General features: G+C 38.7%; 1 protein-coding gene across 9 annotated transcripts; it reads right to left on the reverse strand.

Annotated features, from left to right (window-relative positions):
* Positions 1-2,636: 2,636 nt before the first annotated feature.
* ddx3xa (DEAD-box helicase 3 X-linked a) lies at positions 2,637-17,150 on the reverse strand. 9 transcript variants are annotated; one of them, XM_051906376.1, is made up of 21 exons: positions 16,792-17,150; positions 15,383-15,434; positions 15,150-15,197; positions 13,800-13,859; positions 13,330-13,422; positions 13,169-13,240; positions 11,605-11,781; positions 11,220-11,355; positions 10,601-10,714; positions 10,399-10,498; positions 10,155-10,290; positions 8,850-8,947; positions 8,631-8,729; positions 8,377-8,537; positions 8,124-8,268; positions 7,884-8,028; positions 6,439-6,620; positions 6,241-6,358; positions 6,005-6,158; positions 5,800-5,924; positions 2,637-5,502 (listed from the first exon to the last, which is right to left on the reverse strand). In XM_051906376.1, the coding sequence occupies exons 1-21, from the start codon at positions 16,834-16,836 to the stop codon at positions 5,411-5,413; spliced, it is 2,352 nt and encodes a 783-aa protein (XP_051762336.1). In that variant the 5' UTR covers positions 16,837-17,150; the 3' UTR covers positions 2,637-5,410. The 9 variants fall into 9 exon arrangements, with proteins under 9 accessions (XP_051762336.1, XP_051762330.1, XP_051762327.1 ...); XM_051906370.1 differs by lacking the exons at positions 13,169-13,240; positions 13,330-13,422 and having other exon boundaries at positions 8,631-8,732; positions 13,800-13,856; XM_051906367.1 differs by lacking the exons at positions 13,169-13,240; positions 13,330-13,422 and having other exon boundaries at positions 8,631-8,732.
* Between the last annotated feature and the right edge of the window lie 3,255 nt (positions 17,151-20,405).

The following is a 20,405-nucleotide window of genomic DNA, read 5'->3' on the forward strand; positions in this document are numbered from 1 at the left end:
GAGCAGAAATGACCCTGGGCCTCAATAGTACATGCAGATTACAGTCTGCAATCTCCTTATATAAACCAGTGGCCGTAAGTTACTGTAACAAACTAATGTAAACTTTTCAGGAAACAATTGCCAAGTACTGTATGTTAACACCTTTCATTAGAGGCTCTTCTACCACCCCGATTTCCAATTAGGGGACAGCGTGGTCACTTTTCACTAAGACAAATAACAGAAGTAATATAACACACAATTACAATTCAGGATGAAATGTACAAACAGATTTGTTTTTTAAAGAAAGTATCTATAATACTGGAGCCATCAATCTTCAGCAGTCCCATGTTAAAGTGCAAATTGAATTACTGGTGAATGCTAATGATTTAACAAAAAAAAAAAATAATTTTAAAATTTATACTGCTCAAAAAATAAAATCAAATAACAGTCCTAGTTTGTTACATAATCTCATTTTCATAAACATATTCATAAACACACCAGGAGTAATATTTAGAATATTTAACAATAAAACATTTCATTACAAAAATTTCGTAAAAAAAAAAAAAAAAAAAAGTTTAAGACACCATTAGTTAAGGCAATGGCACCGTTTTCCCTGAAGCATCAGACTATCCGACTACCACCTACCATTTTAGGGCAGAATTTAATAATTTAATCATTTGTGAGAGATCCTACATTGTTTTATACAATGGCAATTCATCAATATGCATTTAGACCTGGTAATTTTAAGATGTGTAGTCCTATTAGTCCTGTAATCAATCATATAAAAATATACATACTGTATTTAGTTAATTTATAGGGGTGTAACGATACACTTAAGACAATTATGATCACAATACTTTAACTCAAATACTTTGAGAGTGTGTGTGTGTGTGTGTGAGAGAGTGAGAGTGAGAGTGAGAGTGAGAGTGAGAGTGAGTGAGTGAGTGAGTGAGTGAGTGTGTGTGTGTATATATAGCAAGACATATTGTAAAAAGTTAACAAAATGCAGTATCGATTAAAAGCTAAATTTGGTATTACAAGGTGGACTTGAACAGGCTTGGACATGGTCCTTGTGCCCAGTGCCCAGGGAAATTGTGACACCAGAATAAAAATATTCATGATTCTGAAGTGGAAAATACACAATGTTAGACATATGCTTGCACTCTGTCTCTACATACATACATAAAATAATATAGGTCCTTTTTTACTTGTAAAATCAGACATTTGGCATTATCAGGACCCATCTAACCGCCAGCAGCCGGTGATTTAATATTTATGGACGGTAAATTTTCTTTTTTACCAGTCATTAAAGTTATGACACCAATCCCCCGTTTCACAGACAAGGCTTAAGCTAGTCCCAGACTAAAATGCATGTTTGAGCTGTTTTAACTGAAAGTAACTTGCACTGACATATCTTAAAATATGTCAGTGCCATTGTCTTGTCTCAAGATCCACACCAGTAATGTTTTTTTCTTTCTAGTGAACATTTATAAAAGCTACTTAAATGCCCTGTTTGAACTAAGGCCTAATCCTGTCTTAGGCTAAGCCCTGTCTGTGAAACTGGGCTCAAAATTTTAGATACTACTGAAAATTCACAATTCTCTGTTCCAATTTCGATACCACAGCTAAAACTACTAGCCTAACATACATTTAAAACATTAAAGACAAGTGAACAGTAATGAAATAAGAGCGAAAATAATCAAATTACAAGTAATGGCACAAATAAATACAGTGGAACAAATATACAAATGAAAAAGTGCTTTTCAGGTAGGTTTTCCCAGGTAGATCTGTCAGTAGTATACAGGTACAAAAATAAGTTCAAGTAATTAAATGTAAAATAATCACTGTATAAATTAAACAATCCTTATTGAAGTTACAAAAGTTATTCAGTGAAGAGCAGTGAATGATTTTTTTCTTTGTCCTTTGTTGTTTGCTTAACATTAAAAACGCAGACATCAGCAGTATTAGGATGCTGTCATTTTCAGACCTAATGTATGGATCCAATACACTGATACTGTACACATGCGTTTTCTTTCTCAACTGTTTATGTTCACTTAAGACAAAACCGACTATGTTTACTAGGATACTTGACAAGACGAGTATAATTTTGACATAACTGACAATTTTGTGTGAATTCGTCCGGTTCAAGCATGAACTAACCCTTTAAATAGGTTGTTTGCATCCCTGTACAGACTTCAGAATGATCCTAGTGTCGGAAACAAGTAGATGGTTTATTTTAATGGCAACCCGGATTGCACCGGAGGATTGTGTGTTTATTCTAAGCATTTATTTTGTAAACGAGGCACTATGTAATGGAGAGTTTGCAAATAAACTTGTTGAAAGATGAAGCAGCCAATATTGGATCTGACAGCAAGTTAATCATTTCATAATGCTTTGTCTGTAAACCATGGTTTTATATGGATCATGTTTTCAAAACACTCATGTACAATAGCGAGTGGCCACTGATACGTTTTCCTATGCAACAATGTTAGCCAATCATAACAATGGCTGTTTACTGACAAGCCTTGGAAGAGCCGCCCCTTAAAAACTGAATTTCAGGCAGAGGGTCATAAAGCTTGAACACTTGAACCATTAGGTACCAGCCACATGGAGCATCACCCAATGAAAGTAGAGGAAATAAGACAAGGGACACTAAGTAAAGAAGGAATTTTCTATTTGTAAACAAACTGGCATCAACTAAAATGTCAAATAACTCCACTGAATTCAAATTAAGAACAGCCGTTACAATGTTTGACCACATTTCAGCTACATCAAACACCTAAGAAACCATGCTTGATTTGTAAGGAATTTGCATCAGAAAATTTTATTTTGGTAAAATCATACAATAAACGCACAGCCGAGTTGTCTCATGCAGTGCAGACCCTAGAAGCTACGACAAAGCAAATACTAAATCTAAGGAGCTCTGGTGTCCTCTCAGGGAGCAAACTATTCTCCTATTTCCATCTGAATGAAGGGCAAGGGGTGTGATTTCAGTGTTTCCAATACACATTAAGACTTATTGCTAGCGTGGACACTTGCAGCTTCTCCTGAGTGGACTAATACCAGAGTCACCGTATATGTAAATACAATAGAGATCAACCACGTGTTGAAAGTTGCCATGTGCCAGACATTGACAGAAACAAAACGTCAACAGAACAAATGTCAATCTGTTGGACAGAAAAAAGCACACATTTGGAGAATCTGGACACTTTGTGCACTGATACTTTTTTTTTTTTTTTTTTTTAATTACTTTTTTTTAAATGACTTTTGATTCCAAACCTTGGCATGTTTTTTTTCCCTGTTTCCAATTTTGAAAGCCAATTGGTAATTCCATAGCGACAGTGTGCCGTTAGGCCTTTAAGAGCTGTGGAAACTGACCGAGTCCATTATGTCTGAAACATTAAAAAGCTCACGCTACCCCGAAATATAGAAATTTTTCACGCATACAGGTGACATTCAACATTCAAGTGCCAGTGTTTAGGTATTGTCTTTTGGTCAAGTTACTTGAAACTTTCAAAGAATCACTTTGAGGCTTATAAAAATAAATATTTCTCAAAAAATGCTTAATAAATTACACAAAACTAGCAGCAAAAGTAGAATCTAGAAATCTGTGTGCAAATAGCTAAATTCCCCACTGCTGATCGCCCTGGTCCCAAATAAATCCTGGTAAATAGTGAGAACCCTTCCCCTTTTGTAAACAAGCTGCGTCTCTCCAGTCTCCTGACACAATATTTGGAAGCTTGAGGACATGCACTCAAGACACGCGTATAAAACTCGAAATGTGCAATAAAAGAACTTTGTAAAACTTGATGGGCACAACGTACACGGGCCTAGACCTAACTAAAGTAGCACCATTCAACTTGAAGTTCTCAATACTGTCAGTGCATCTGCTTGAATTCATCAGTTAAAAAAAATAAAAAATAAAAAATAAGTCAAGGCACAACTCACTTGAGAAGAATATCTATTGCACTTGCGATAAATGCCTTATTTCTCCTCCGCTCGACTGCTTCCTTCCTTTTCAAGAAAAGAAGCAGAAAACTGGCTCCTCAGCCAGTGGTTTAGTTCACATCTAACCAGATGAATTTCAGGAGCTGACAGCATTCGTATACCTGGTGTCCAGCTCCCGCAAAAGAACAGCGGGACCAGATACGAGTTAAAAATGGTGGCCTGCCTAACTGCACTCGCGTCAGGCCCAACGCAAACAAACTCCTGGTTCGGATCCGCCAATGCCTCAAAATGAACTCACGCTGCCTCTACCTACAGAAAAGGGAGCCATGCCTGCTGCGCAGCTTGAAAAGAGAGGACGTTTGTATTAAAAGAAAGCCTGCAACAATTCATTAGTCTTCTCTTCTTGACCAAAAAACAAAACACTAGCATGCGTATATGACCAAAGCGGTCATGTTCCAAAGGCACGGCCGCTTTGGTTCTGTGGTCCTTTTGTAGCCATTTGAACTTCACTTTCAGGATGGCAGGCATTTTTTGTTTTGCTGACATTTGTAAAGAAACGTTTTACCAAAAAACCTTAGAGTTTTTCAATAAAACCACATCTGCTTCTCTAAAATGTTTCAAAAAAAAAAAAAAAAAAAAAAAAAAAAAAAAAAGGAAAAAGTTGTAGTTAACAAAAAATGCTGCCCACTTACAGTGGCTAGCATGTGGTTCTTACTAGCTGCCATAACACTGTCAAGTCAATTAAAACAAGTGGATTAAGAAGTTCCAGCATTTTGAATTTTCAAACACTGAGTGTTTCCAATATTTCATCATGAATATCACAACTGGAATGGCCTTTTCAAGACAACCATATTCCTAAATAGGTGTCTCTCCAGGATAGAGTGAGCAAAACAAAACTAAAGTCAGACTGATTTGTCCCTTGTGACACAGTTGCTTCACAGAGCGTTTCAGACGTCTGCAAAGTGCCTGTGATGGTGCTTTGCTTTGTGGCTTGTATTGTTGGCTTCATGATATCGGTGATAATTTGAAGTTCAAATGGAACAGCAACTCATCGAGTCACATTATCCCAGTATTTGCCAAGGTTTGATTAAGTACAAGCTTTCAAACGCCTTTACAGCAAAAAAACAAAACAAATTAAGCTCTTGGCCAAGTTCACTCGAAATGAACAAAACAAAATTCCTGTCTATATTCAAAAAGGCACAGTACATTCACATACAAATGATCCTCTTTTTTTTTTTTTTTTAAACAACAAAAAAAAAAAAAAAAAAAAAAAAGTCAAAAACCTAGGTGCTGTAATAGATCAAATACACAAGTGGGCATCCTTGATATTCTGCTCCGGTTTTGCCACAGATCAGCTCCCTTTAGAATGTGGGCAGAGAATCACAGCGTGTAATGTACCGAGTTCATAAAGCTACACGGGGTTAGAGTCTGGCTATGATAACGTGGTTTCCGTTCAGCTCTAGTTTGGCAAACATTTTTTTTTTTAGTTGCCCCACCAGTCCACCTGGGCATAGTTTCCTCCATAGTTTCCATAGTTGCCCCCGTAGCTGTCACCGCCGAAACTCCCAAAGCCACCTAAAACAGACACTGATGTCAGGACTGCTTTCAATAATATAAAAAAAATATTCCACTTTAAAATGTACACTTTACATTAATAAATACTGTAAAAATATTTTTCATCGTTAGTTTGTTAATCTATTCATAAATAATAAAATGTTAATCTATTATGCAAAGACATGCGTTAATGAATGAAATGCTGTAAAACAGATTTAATTTTTAGGCCATTCCTAATGTTTGAATTAATGTTAACTAATTGAACCTTAAAATGTTAACTTGACAAATCATAAGATGGGGCTTAAAAATGAAACTAACCCTTATTGCCTCCAAAACCTCTGTTCCCTCCATGGCCACCAGCACTGCGAGCACCACGGTTGCCAAAAGTGTTTCCACCCCCAGCCATCTGGCGGTAATCCCTGGCCCCAAAGCCACCAGAGAATCTGGAGAAGAGTAACATGTCATGAGCCTGGAAAATATATAAATCCAATGGGAAGATTTGGCGAGTAGGAGGTTTCCTTACCTTTTGGGTCGCCCACGGTTGGTGCTCTTGTGCTGGTGCTCGTAGGCTAGGTTCTCAAGCCAGGAAGGCACCTCCTGTTTGGCCTCCACCAAGATATCCAGCAGATCTTTAGTGATGTTGCTGTTCTTATCATTGTAGAAGGATGTGGCCAGCCCTGAAGATACATCAATAATTCAAACAGATGTTCTGGCAAAAATAAGGTGCCTACAAGTTATTTCTATAAACAGCAAACTCACCAAGGTTTCCCACACGGCCTGTACGACCAATGCGGTGGACGTATTCCTCAATGTCACTGGGCAAGTCAAAATTGATCACGTGTTTCACATTGGAGATGTCCAGGCCACGTGCAGCCACCTATCAAGACAAAAACACAATCAGTCAAACAAGCACAAGGCAAACCACATGCTTCCAGTGAGCTCACAGACTCTACTCACAGCAGTGGCAACCATGATAGGGCAGCGTCCAGAACGGAACTGCTGGAGCGCTTCCTCACGATCACGCTGAGAGCGGTCGCCATGGATACTGGTGCAGGCATAGCCCTCGCGGTAGAGGAAGTCCTCAAGAGCGTCGGCACCCTTCTTAGTCTCCACAAACACCAGTGTGAGAGAATCCTTGCCTGCAAGGAGACAGTATTAATGCAGAAGTGTATTTGTGCATTTGTAACCATAATTATCTGAATTCAATGCAATATCAGCCAGTTTGCATCTCTACTGAAGTTTTGGCATGACTGCCATTTGCATGTAAGAGGATGAAATTGTCAAGCACACTGCCATTTAAAAAAAAAAAAAAAAAAAAAAAAAAGTTCACTACATGACTCTTCCCTCCCTTTAAGATACTAACAGAAGCCTTCTGCTACAGTCCTTGCTTAGATAATGTTGGCATGGTAACAATGACCCACAAGACTTTCTAAATCTAAAAGCACCTGTGACTCAGTGTTGCTATGGATATACATGAGAGCTTCATCAAGAGCCAGTCACTGTATCTACACATTTACTAGCATAACAGAAAAACCTAAAGTACCATCTTTATCTCTTCTGCAGCACTAAAGTCACTTCTAAATGAGCAATGGGGGGAAAAATTTCTTACCTGACTCTCCTATTCCACTCTATTAATATTAGTTCTACAAATGTTCTGCTACATATACAATAAAATATGTACACCCACGTATACCATCTGTTCACACAGAGCTTGACCAAGTCTGTTATTCTTACAACATATGACCCGTTGACATTAGCCAGGTTTCCATTACAGATTTATGCAAAACTTTTGCGATATTTTCTGAATGTACTATTGCGAAATGATGGCGTTTCCATTAACTGATGTTATGCGACTAAAGTGAAATTTTTTCCTCACGCGATAAGTCATTCCAAAAATCATGGCAACGGATGTTAGTAGGTTTAAGTATATCGCAGCCACTGCACTAGCCATTATTTTTAAATCGGAGGAGACATAGGCATGTTATCCAAGCAATAGCAAGGAAAGCCCCTTCTATTTAGGAGCGGCCACATATGAGGTGTTTCTGGGTGTTTCTCCCTCCTATCTGCTTTGAGGTCTTGATAAATTGTGGCATTTGGCATTTGCCTTTTATGAATTTAATAAAGAACTCTGTTTTGTCTTTTGTCCAAACATACTGCGCCATCTTTAAAGAATGATCAACTTTTACATACGCCAGGTGACCTGTAAATGTGAAACAACTTTCTATTGCAGTTCTGTGAAATATTTCTTTTTTGAAATGCCTGAAAAACCACCTCATGCAATATTTTTTGCGATATATGGGAGTTTTTACGAAATTGACATGTTTCCATTGGGCATATTTTCAATTTGAAGAGTAATGGAAACACAGCTACTGTAAAACAGTGGACAAGGAAAGGCATCTAACCTGTGGCATTGAGCAGGTCGAGGAGGAAGGAGCGCTTGTCATTCTCTTCCACCCAAACCACTTTCTGGGTGATGTTCTCTGAGGTGGAGCCCACGCGGCCCACAGCCAGGAAGATGTACTCCTCCAGAAAGTCACGGGCCAGAATCTATAAATAAAAAAGGTACAGATGCAAAGAGTTCCTTATTAATAGAGGTTCATGCGGAGTCTTGCTAGTAAGCCTCAAATTAAATGCATGCATACCTGGATCTCTTTCGGGAAGGTGGCACTGAACATCATGGTCTGACGAGCACCTTTTGGAGGCATGGTGTCCTGCTCCACAATACGTCTGATCTGGGGTTCGAAACCCATATCAAGCATTCTGTCTGCCTCATCCAACACCAGATATCTACACAAAATATATCAAGACACTTTTCAGAACCAAGATGTATTGGAGGTTAAAAACAACCTACAATGATTCTGCTATCAGCTTAGATCTTTTCTGTGCTACACTTACTTGCAGTAGTCCAGGCCAATCTTGCCTCGCTCCATCATGTCTACCAGACGACCAGGTGTGGCCACTAGCAGGTGACAGCCTCTTTCCAAATCACGGATCTGCTGGCCTATATCTGCGCCTCCGTATACTACACACGGGCGCACTCTGGAGCGATAAGCAAACTGCAGAAGATGAGAACAAAAATTTGTTGTGAGATAAGATTTCAATTGAACCAACTTTTGCAAACCTGTAATTGGTTCTTCAGTAAGATATACCTTTCTGGCCTCATCATAAATCTGAAGAGCAAGTTCTCTGGTTGGAGCCAGGACTAGAGAGATGGGAAACTGCTTACGACGGACGTACTTTCCATTCTCCTGCTTAAGACCAAAACAAAATGTATTAGTCCTAGAAGCAGAACTTCTTTCCCCCCCTCACAAGACTCTTTGCATTACTTTAGACCAATAATAAATCATTAAATTGATCTGTATAATAACCTGAGCACTGGCTTTGGTGGCCTGCAGTGCCTCTCCAGGTCCATCAGTGTAGATCTGACTGAGAACAGGAAGCAGGAAGGCTGCAGTCTTCCCCGAGCCTAAGTGAACGGAGCATACACACAAAGCATACTCTCAAACAGCTGCACACTGCAGTTTCATCCTGACAGGGCAGCTAATGCCACACTTTGCACAACCTGGTCTACACTGCAGCCTATTCTGACAAAGCCCAACCTGCTGAGACAGGAAGTGGCTCATCTAAGGGCAAGCTCACACTACAGGACAGTAAGACTACCTGAATTGATGTAATGCTCACACTACACAAGGTTTCTTGTCATCTGTTGTCATCTTGTCATAGCAGCACGCATACTACACAACACTTACGAGGTGCACAAACAAGACATTTGGTCAAGAGGTAGTTCCGACCAACAGCGGGGAGAAAAAAAAAAAAAAAAGAAGTAGTAGTAGTTCTGGATTAGTTCCACCTTTTTGTTGCTTTGCACACACTACAAGATCATGTGGCAATAATATCAAACAGGTTTGAAAATACTGCAGTCTGTACAGTCTCAGATCATGTCATTAATCGGCGCAAGAAGCAACAGCCGATTTGGCAGCGATCCGGGGGTTTTGTCGCAGACCTTGGAAATCTGTTTGCGACCACAAAATTCAGCCAAAAGTCATGTAGTATGAGCTTGCCTTAACCCTCACGTAAAGGGACCACATGAAGGCAAGTGCTGTTAGGTTAAAGTTTTAGAAGATGAGAAAGTTGACATACGAGTGACTCAAATCAAAGCAATACAAATGTCTAATGATGTGACTTACAGATTACCATTCTCACTATTCAAAAATAAAATGTTTTATGTTGCATTTCCTAATGAAGTCACCGGCCAATGGTGCGTAACTGCATTTGGCACTTTTTGGACTGCATACAGTTGCATTCATGGATGCGTCACTGAACGTTTGAAAAACATTTAATTATTCATTCAATGGCATGAATTTGGGCTCTCACAATTACTCATTTTACTTAAGTCAACCAGAAAAGTATTCACTTAAATGGGTCAATGTTTACATTATGTAAATGACTCGCAACACAAAATGCAGTATCGGCAGTCTTTGCCATTTTTGGCAAGTCCAGCTAAAGCTATCTGCATTGTCCAACAGTGCAAAAAAGTAAAGTAAAGTAATGTCCTGTTTGCTTAGTTTTACTGTAACCGCAGACTACATTTGCAATTATGTGATACAGTAATGCAATTTTAAACCATTTTCCTTCAGCAGACTGACACGGTGGTCCACTGTCTAATGACCCACCTGTTTGTGCACAGGCCATCAGGTCCCTCTTGGCCTTGATGATGGGGATTGCATACTTCTGAACAGGAGTAGGGCGTGTATAGCGGCTTAAGTTGATGTTGCCCATAATGATCTCGCCCATATCCACATCATGGAACTGAAAAGATAAACAGAAATTATCCAAACATTTCATTTGCCAGTCTTGCACCTCATTTGTTTTGCTTTGACACTTGATTCTACAAGACACTATAATCATTAGGCTTACACTCTCAATATGCCCAGGAGAGTTTGTTCCAGTGGCCTCCACAGGAATGTCATCATACTTCTCAAAGTTAATCCCTGTGTTGCTCCCAGAGAACAGCTCACTGTCATTCAAGAGAGAGACAGAAGAGAAAACAATGGCTTAATCACAACGACAGATGGACTCAGGAGACAAGGCACAGCGAATTTAGCAGTGGGCCACTTACTTTTCTAGACGCTCGTTGGGGGGCATTGGCTTTGACCAGTCCTCTTCATCTCTGGACTCTTCAACCCAACGACTGTTCCCTCCTGTTCCTCCTCCAAAGCCTCCACGCTCATATCTACCAAGAAAAAAAAAATGTTTGTAATTAAAAACACTGCAGCACAGCATAAACACACTAAATTTCTTCTGAGCACATTGCATTAAAAAGCTTATTTTATTATTCTATTGTTTAGAAAAGTAATAGCCAATTAATAGTAGTGCAACTCAAGCCACAAAACACAGACATCTGTAGCACAGGTACGGCAATTTATGGCGACCTTTGTAGAAACAATGGGCGATACAGACAGACAAAAACCATTAGAGGATTTTAGATTATCACAAAGCTAAATTTGTTTTTGTTTTTTTAGCACCTTTGAGCTTAAATGTTCAAATGCACACAAAAACATAGCAAAATCTTGGCAAGTATCTTTAAACACAGTCCTTTAAGTAAACAGAAACCATTGGGAATTTGAGAACTTACATTAGTTAGGCTAGTATTAGTTTTTGCTGAGATATTGAAATTGGTGTCAAGAATTATATCTAAAACAACCTTGTTACAATACAAGCACTGCACCCTTCCTCACCTTCCTCTTGAGCCAGCTCCCCTGTCATTGAAGAACGCAGACTTCCCTCTGTCAGAACGCCCACCAAAGCTAGTGTAGGCATCTCTGTTTACCACTGAGTTCCAGCCTCCATCTTTGTTCTCATAAGTGCCATAACCTACAAATCAATCATGTTAGACAATTAAAATATATACACAACTCGCAAGGAGACATTTACACACAGTTTTCAACTAAAAAAGAAAATTGTTCATGCATAAGTGTTAGTCGTTTTCACGGATCCGTGTGAACGTTTTGACAATGTTGTACACGAAAAATGCAAAGGAATAACTTTTCAGATTTTAGTACATAGTTGCCATGTAACCCTTAATATATATATTTGATCATTTACAAGACTTGTAAAACTCACCTGCATTATGCATTGGCTGGTTGAAGGAACCACCGTTCCTGCTTCCACGAAAGCTACCACGTCCTCCTCTGTCATTGCGAGGAGGTCCACGGCCAAAGTTTGCAGTCCCATTCATACGACCATCATGATACCCATTGACGAAACCATTGCTACGACCGCCGTCCCATCCTGGAGAATCTTCCAAAAAATGAGAGGCAGGTAGAGGAGATAAAGATTGAGGAAATGACTCTAATTTATAGCTTAGCTCAAAGCCAAGACTGGTTTCAGTGATGGTTGAGTGAGTGGCAGATGTGAAAAAGCCAGTAAGCGATTTGCTCCTACGGCAGCAAATAGAACAATTCAAGTCAGTTGAGTGAACCAGACAAACAGGATCATGGCACTTCTCAAAATAAAAATAAAGCAGATCAAGAACACAGAGCACAATAGGTATCTTTGGGCAGAACTGGCACTCCTGGTGTTTACAAAACCATACAAATCAACCTGTTTGGTCATCCTAGTGACTCACCCATCTATTGCATTCTGAGAAGAAAAAAAAAAAAAAAAAAAAAATGTTTAAGGAACAGAGCACACACACTCCCAAAAAAAAAAAAAACAATCACATAATGTGACCTTTTATAATGCAATGTACTTTATCAAACGAGGGTGTAAACACGCAAAAAGAAAAGTCTTACAAGTGCTAGAGCTTATACAGATGAATCACCACATAAATGGGTGATCATTTTCTGTCTGAAAACTGGCAAAAGCAGGCCAAGCCATGCCACCGTCCGTTGCTCTAATTTACCACAGCGATCAGCCCAGCTGATAACACTGGTTGCGTCCTCATTTCCATCGGTGGCTACACTGCTGTCGGTACGCGCAGGAGAGGCTGCAAGTGACACACAGAAATTAGCCAGGACTACGCACATGCATATACACTCTTCATTACTCCAGTCTACAAAAACAGGCCAAAACAAATAATTTGCATTTCTAACCTCAGATGTGGTTATACCACACAACCAAACATCATTCAAAATTTACTTTACAAAGCTTTCCACGATTACAATCACTGCTGACCTACTTGCTAATCAGAAAGCCAAGCAATATTGTCAAACATATGATGAGGAATCATCAAAAATACCCTTTGTGTTAAGCAATAAATGCAATAAAAGGCAAAGGAAACAGCAAAGAAACCCCAAGTAAAATAAACATTCACCTACATAGTCTTCCAATAAATATAAACTTGGGGGTGGGGGGAGGGGGGCTGGGTGTTTCTTGGCAAGTATGAAACCAAACAATTGACGTGGCAGCAGTGAAACATGTCAAAGCTCAGATCAGTTGATTTTGAGCTAATTGGAGTGAACAAATTATGTTGTGGTTTAGTTAAGAGATGTTAACATGAGCATCACTTAGTATTTAAAAAGAATGGCCACACGATTAGGCATGCTATTGACATGTAGCATCAGAACACATCTCAAGAAAAGTCCACAAATTTCAGTCTCAGGGTCTCGTTAAAGTGCAGTGATGTCACAGAGGGCAGAGAGCAGAACAGAGGGACGATGCACAAGTCACATGCATAGAGATATACCACATCTGTCCGGCCAGCCACTAGTGTAGGTGTGATAAAATGAGAGCTCCTGGGACGGATATCTCTGGGAACCTGAGCAGAGGCACAGGGCACTTAAAAGACAACTATTCCTTCACACAGGGAGGAACGCAAGAGCAAATCAGGTTGTTTTGAATAGTTACCGGTCCTAAAGTCATTCCATCCAGTTGGACAGTTATGCCTGTATCTTTGGTTTCCCTCAGGGTGCCAACTCTGAGGATACTGTTTGGGAGAAACTTGAGGAACAGTTTCACATTGTCAGAAGATGCCGAAATATTTAAAAGCATTCAAAGGAGTGTGTGTGCGCATGCTATCGCATATACAAGCCTCTTTCCTATTCGTTCACATTTAGAGAGTCAATCTGAACAGAAGAAAGGAGAGGAATGCAAGCAACCGCAGCTGCTGGATAATCACAGGGAGCAGTCAGACAAAGCTATCAAAGCTTTTCAGACTCAAAAACGACTCCTTCAGTTTCATAAAGTGTGAGGTTCACTCAACACTCAGAACTGGCTTTAAATGTCTGGCCTCAAAGTACTGGCTCTGAAGGCATGGAATTAAATTTTCATGCATCTTGGAAGCAAAGCACCTTCAGCAGAACCTGACCAAGACTTACAGCTCTGTACTGGTGCCACTGAATAACCGCTCTGTCTACCAGAGGAATAAGCATTTCCTGCTGTGAAAAAACAAGAATGAAGTCAAAGTGTAGAAAGAAACTCAACTGATTATCAAGCATTGATTTTAACATCTAAGAGGATTTACAGATCATGGTGTAAAGTGATGAAATGGAGAGTGGCTCATGTAAATTGGAATGAGAAAATTATAACCTAAAATGATTTATTGATGTAAAAGGAAGGCTCAAAAAACTTTTTGAATAGAGTCCCAAAAGATATTATAGTGAACTAACACTAGGGATGCTCTGATCAGGATTTTTGCAGCCGAAACAGACTAACGAAGAAAAGATTAAACATTTAGACTAACCCTGAGAGCATTTTTAATAATTGTAAGTGATTTCAAGTGGCTTACTTTTAGTAACTCTACAAAAAAAACAAGGTATCATCAAGTACATGATCTCATTTAATAGAAAATCTTTTAAATTTTGAAAATAGATTTTGATCATGTTTGGAGGTTCTGATGTTACAACACTGCTAAGAAAACCAAAGAAAAAGTGATGGAATTGATTTAGTTATTATTTATGCTTGACATTGATGACAATTATAAAGTATATATATGACAGGTATGACAGTTTGGTTTAGTTGTCAGCGCGGTTTAATCTGTGAGCTCCTATTGTATGACGCACTGTAAATCAAGACCTGTCGATCGATCAAATACAAGCACGCTCCAGCTGTAAAACAATGTCCGATTGGTCTCGACACATCGTCCCTATCCACCATACCCGAGATTGAGATTCCATTGGATGAACTTTCAGATCCTGGAAGTCCTATAGCTTTAGCCACACAGAGCATCATGTTATGCTGTGTGTTGGCTCGAATGAATCGAGACAAACTGCTCTAAATAAAGATGTGTGATTTACTATGGTTTACTAATGTTTCGCAAAGTTACAAAGCAGAACGTGGCACAAAAGCCTCATCTGTATACTGTTAACATGCGTGTCGGCAGCAACGTTTTACGGTTTTACCTCATCAAAATGCAATCAGTTTGTGAGACCGGCCCAAATTTAGTGACTCCCTATCGAGTCATAGAATGTGATTATTGGCCGATACCGATCTGCAGCCGATCGATCAGAGCATCCCTAGCTAACAAGCCACTAAAGTGCTTTTGTTTATCAAGTATTCTCATATGACAGCAATTGCGAATCATACATTTAAGAAAAACAAAAGCACCCATCAAATAAAATTATAATAAAAAGCAACTCAATGGCCAAATCTCAATTCAAAACTTTGCATCTGCAAACTTCTCATTTAATAAAAATCCATGGTTTGTAAAGTAAACCAGAATAACATACCATTTTGTGATACGTCTTTGTTTCTCAAATGAGGAGGAATGTAACGCCCTGTAAGACGAAAGACATTCACTTATTTATTAATTTAATTTTCTTTTTTAAATCACTGTATTGAGTGCATTTAAATTGAAAGTTCAGGAACACTAGGGGGAATTTCAACTATGAGAAGGCTGTTTGTGCCTTCCATGGACATTCAATCTAAATGTCGTAAAAGCACTGAATGAAATAAAACTTACGACCAGTGCCAGCACCCTGTCCATCAGCTGAGTTCAAGTCTAAGACAGCAAGCTGAAAGACAGAAAGAGCAGAGGGTCATGCCAACCAGTGTAAACAGAAAACAGTACTGAGCATAAGAGTTTATCCAATTAAAATCTGGTAACGTGAAATTGTCTAGGTTGATAACGTGTATGATTTTTTCCTCCATGGAACACAAACAGACAAGTTAGGCCTCAATCACCTTTCCTTTCAGTGCATCTTTTTTCCCATACAGTAAAAGTAAAACAACATCCGCCTAACATCCTTTTGTGTTCCACAAGAAAGTCAAATAAGTTTAGAACAAAAATTGGGTAGAGTAAGTGATGACAGTTGTGACCACTGACATGCCTTGTAACAGCATGAATTGAGATGGAGCAAGAAAATTATATTGTACCAAATTGTGTCTATGTTCTACATGCGTGTTTAAGAGCTGTGTCACAAAAGTCATCTTTCAGAGAGGTAAAGCGTAATTGGTCACGTGACTGTTTACATCAGCCATGTAAAAATGTAACATGAAATCGAGACAGTATGCGGGGTCATTTATAGTTGTCAACTGTATGAAAACTCTTCAAAACTCTTTTTAGACGTTTTAAACCAATTTTCGGCCACAAATGTACCCGCTGAGATTAAATTATTTAACGTTAATCAAATTTCAAAAGCGCCTGCTACAAATGTTTTGCAAGCCGTCATGGCCCTAGTCAAGCCTAAAGCCTATGATAATAATACCAGGAGAGATACACTTCGAATTGGTTATAGTGGATGCTCTGCTCAAGAGATTGAAAAACATGTATAGTCCATCATCAGCCTGTTCCATGTTAAAAAAAAAATATATATATATATATTCAATCGTATCCAATTTAACGGTTGCATAGTACTACAGGCCGCAGACTCAATGTCCGACAGATTTCGACACCTTGCGTTTTTTAACTGTACTTGTAAGAATACGAACTATTTTAACGCTTTTACATAACCTGATAGAAACTCTATTTGGTGTTACGATGACGGGAAAGGTTGAATACTGATGTTGATTCTGGAATGCCGGTTACCGAAACGCGGAAAAAAACTAAACAGATAAACAGGAAAAGGCGTCGGCTGTGTGTAAAACAACACTTTAAACTCTAAATGTGGACATGAGAAATGACTGTGTCTATATATATCGTAAATTGTATAACTTTAATGAAAGAAAATATTATAACACGAGGAATTGCGGCTGTGACTCAACATCTACTGAGGTGCCTTCTTTGACAGCATTTTTGAGGCAACGAAATGCTAGGAGTGCTGCCTATGAAGGCAGCTCAGTAGGTTTTGAGACGTAGCCTGCGTGTCAATGCCAACCGATCAAAGCGATTACAAAGCTCACATATTTAAACATATTCATAACCTAACGTACCTGCTGCTCTAGACCGTGTGAACCGTCGACGACCACATGACTCATAACTAAAGAGAATAAGTGAGGATTACTCCTTTATTTCCGAGAAGCCGTTTCTTTGTTGTCTAAAGGATTTCAGCCAAGTCTCCTTTTATTACGACGTCACTTGATCTTTTGTAGTCCTGTCCTTCTCCAAGGGCTTTTTGTGCCAATACCGCCGTGGGGAAAAAAGAAGGAAATGTTTAAGTGTAAGTTATCCTCCCTCAGGCCTTGTATTGGCAAAAAAACGAAATTTAAGTTTCTTTCAGGACGTCTCCGTATTCTGCCCGCTGTGCTGATGGCAGCCCAGTGTGTGCTGTAGCTGTTGGCTTCAGGCTAAATGCCATTGGATCAGCGAACGGAGGAAAGACGTCACAGCGCCCGAAATATCGCGAGATGTTAGCCGTCTCTTGGCACGTAATGTGGAAAAGAAAAAGAAAAAAACGTATTATTATTTTTATTTTTTAAAGTGTTCTGAGCTTTGATAATCTCTGTACTTCTGTATTCCGACTTTGTACTTCTGTATTAAACTTTGTACTTCTGTATTAAAAATGTAAATGAATAATTCATATTCTCATTCAAGAATATATAAATCCTTTATGAGCTTTTGTACTTCTGGCTGACACTTTTATATCCCAGTTTTTATTAACTTATTTATCATGCATTTATTATTAATTTCTGCTACTTTTCAAGTGCATTCTATGTATAGACCAAGGTAAATATATCTCATCAAGAGGTCATCTTCAATCAAGATTTTTTTTCAAATTATGTAAAATGTGAGGAACATTATTTATGTATTTAGGATACATAAAATGCTATTTTTTTTTAACATTACTAAGGTAACTGAATCTATGTTTTTAATGAAACAAAATTGAACACAATATACAATAGCATAGTTTTAAACAATATACAATGATTTTAGACAGTTTGTCCAATGCATATACAGAATATAAATACTTTTAATGGGTATTTCTTCAACTTCTGCTACTTCTGTGATACATAAAATTCATTTTCTGGACAACTCTCTCCTAAACTCAGAAAAATATCTATGCACTGATGGCAAACTCTCAGAAAGTCTTTCTATGGCTTCAGGACCAAGAGCTGTACTGACTGCTTGTAACTGCACTATGGCGGTTGCAGATGGAACAACGTCAACACCTTTTACCCTACTCTGAGCCTCTCTGAATCCTACTCTGAATCCAGTATTGATATTGTCCTCTACTCTACATAAAGACTCTAAATCAGGATAGCTTTCATCTGACTGTTGGTCGTTTGAGTCACTTTTGGTTGATGCTTTGTTACGGCCCAACTTCTGAGTGAGATGAGACACTCGAGTGTGCAACTGTTTGTTCTGCTCTTCTAACTTAGCAATACATTGGATTTGTTCTTGTGCAATGGATAGAGTAAATTCTCTGTGGCAGCAGATAATGCCCTTCATATTTTTCTTCTGAATACAAGCACCAAGTACTTTTTTGCATTCTTCAATGGACCAAACTTTTTCTGGATGAATACCAAATTTCTTTGCCAATTCTAGTCTGACTGACTCGGTCACTATGGATTCCATGTGCTTTCCTAACAATGATTTGAATTCACTGTCTGTCCATGAAGGGGTAGCTATAGTCCACCTTTTTCAGTTGTTGGAATTAGTCTAGCATTCTTTCTCAACATTTTGTAATGTCTTTCAGGCACAACAGTACACTTTTAACACTTCCCTGGCGAGCAGAGGACAACCAATCTGACAAAGCAGAGGGTAACCTAGTGGCTAATACACATGTTTTCAACCTTCACTGGTAGAGCAGAGGATAAATCTTCCCTAATTCTACAGAGAATAAACCATCTCTAGCAACGTAGAGGATAACCACTTCCCTAGCAAAGCAGAGGACAAACTACTGTTAACACACTGTAACTGTTGTTAACCTTCCCTGGTTGAACAAAGGATGTATCTTCTCTGACAACACAGGATAAATCACCTTCCCTGGTAAAGAAGAAAATAAATCTTCCCTGATTAGACAGAGTATAAACCTTCTCTAGCAACGTAGAGGACAACTATTCTGTTAAACAACCTTCCCTGATTAGACAGAGTATAAACCAACTTCCCTGATTTTACAGAGGATGAACCACTTCCCTGGCAAAGCAGAGGATGGACTACTGTTAACACACTGTAACTGTTGTTAACCTTCCCTGGTTGAACAGAGGATAAATCTTCTCTGACTACACAGAGGATGACTAACATGTTAACAAAACCCTGCAGCTGTTTGTTAACACTTCTCTGTCAGCGCAGAGGATAACCACATGTACTGGTCTGTAGCAGTTCTTTGGATAGAGTGAAATTCAGTCTGGAGCAAAGTCAGGTGAGAAGCTCTATCCGGGTCACGGCACCAAAACTGTTGGAAATCTCAGAAGAGAAGACCAGGAGACTTGGATGTATCTTCAGCAGATTCTGCTGTTGGTCGCTGCAGTCATCAAGTCTAACTAAGGCAGTGTACATTGAAGTTTATATACATTTTAGGGGGCAGTGCTTAGGGATAGAGACAAAGCACCTGGGAGACGACCTTAAACAAAGCATGCAAATGAAGTATCCAGGTATAGGAACCTGTCCCAGACTCTAGAGTGTCGCAAGTCCTAATCCAATCAGCATAAATTCAATAAATGGGACAGGGGCTCCAAGAGCCAGTAAAGTCAAAAGGTGAGAATCTCAGTAATCTGACTCATTAGACATACAATAAAAAGAACAGGAACTGACAGAAAACTCTTGCTGGAAACTTTGCTTAACAGAATCATTCATCTGATGTTATCATCTTTACCTTAAAATGCTAAATACAATGTACTTCACATTAGTATTTCATGTGATGTTATGTCAGGATGTAGGATCAGCAGATCTTAAACAGATTCTTAAATTTGTAATCCCACAGTAGAAAGTTCTAGGGGGGCTTTTGGCTAAAAATTAACGTTTTATCTTTGACCATTTTCTGCCATACTTGCAAAAAGCCTTGAGGGACAAAATGTTGATCAGCTAAATTCTGACTTTGTGTAAATTATGAACGTTGTCAATTAGTAAGTCATGAAATTACCAAAAAGTACCAATAAATTACATAACTTGTATGTTCATTCTATTCATCAGGAGCAGCTTTCAGATGTTTCATTAACAGTTCATGTTAGTAGGCTATTGTGTATTTACCATGGTAACTGTTGTTTCCGTAACCACAAAATACCACTCAATTTTTACTTTGTTATATTTCTAAATGACTGTGGTGGTTCATACTAACTTACTATCTTTATTGTATTAACAAAAACTAGTTTGGGACTGCCATTTAATAGCCTTGCCTTATACTGTTTATTCATCAGTATTAGTCATATTCTTACAATTTATGTGTTAAGTGTGACGGTACTTGTGTGTGTGTGTGTGTCAACTATTACTGTGAAATAAATTTGCTTGTCTTTTAAAAGCAAATTTATTAAATATACAACAGTTCTTTCTGGTTCTCTTAAAAAAAAATAGGTCGCGGCCTAATGACCATGGAAAAAATGTGGGTCCCATGGTCAAACCAGCTGAGAACCACTGCTGTAAACCACTTACTGCTTTCATTATGCGTTCT

This window comes from Ctenopharyngodon idella, chromosome 9 (genome assembly GCF_019924925.1).
Source record: "Ctenopharyngodon idella isolate HZGC_01 chromosome 9, HZGC01, whole genome shotgun sequence".
Taxonomy (NCBI): domain Eukaryota; kingdom Metazoa; phylum Chordata; class Actinopteri; order Cypriniformes; family Xenocyprididae; genus Ctenopharyngodon; species Ctenopharyngodon idella.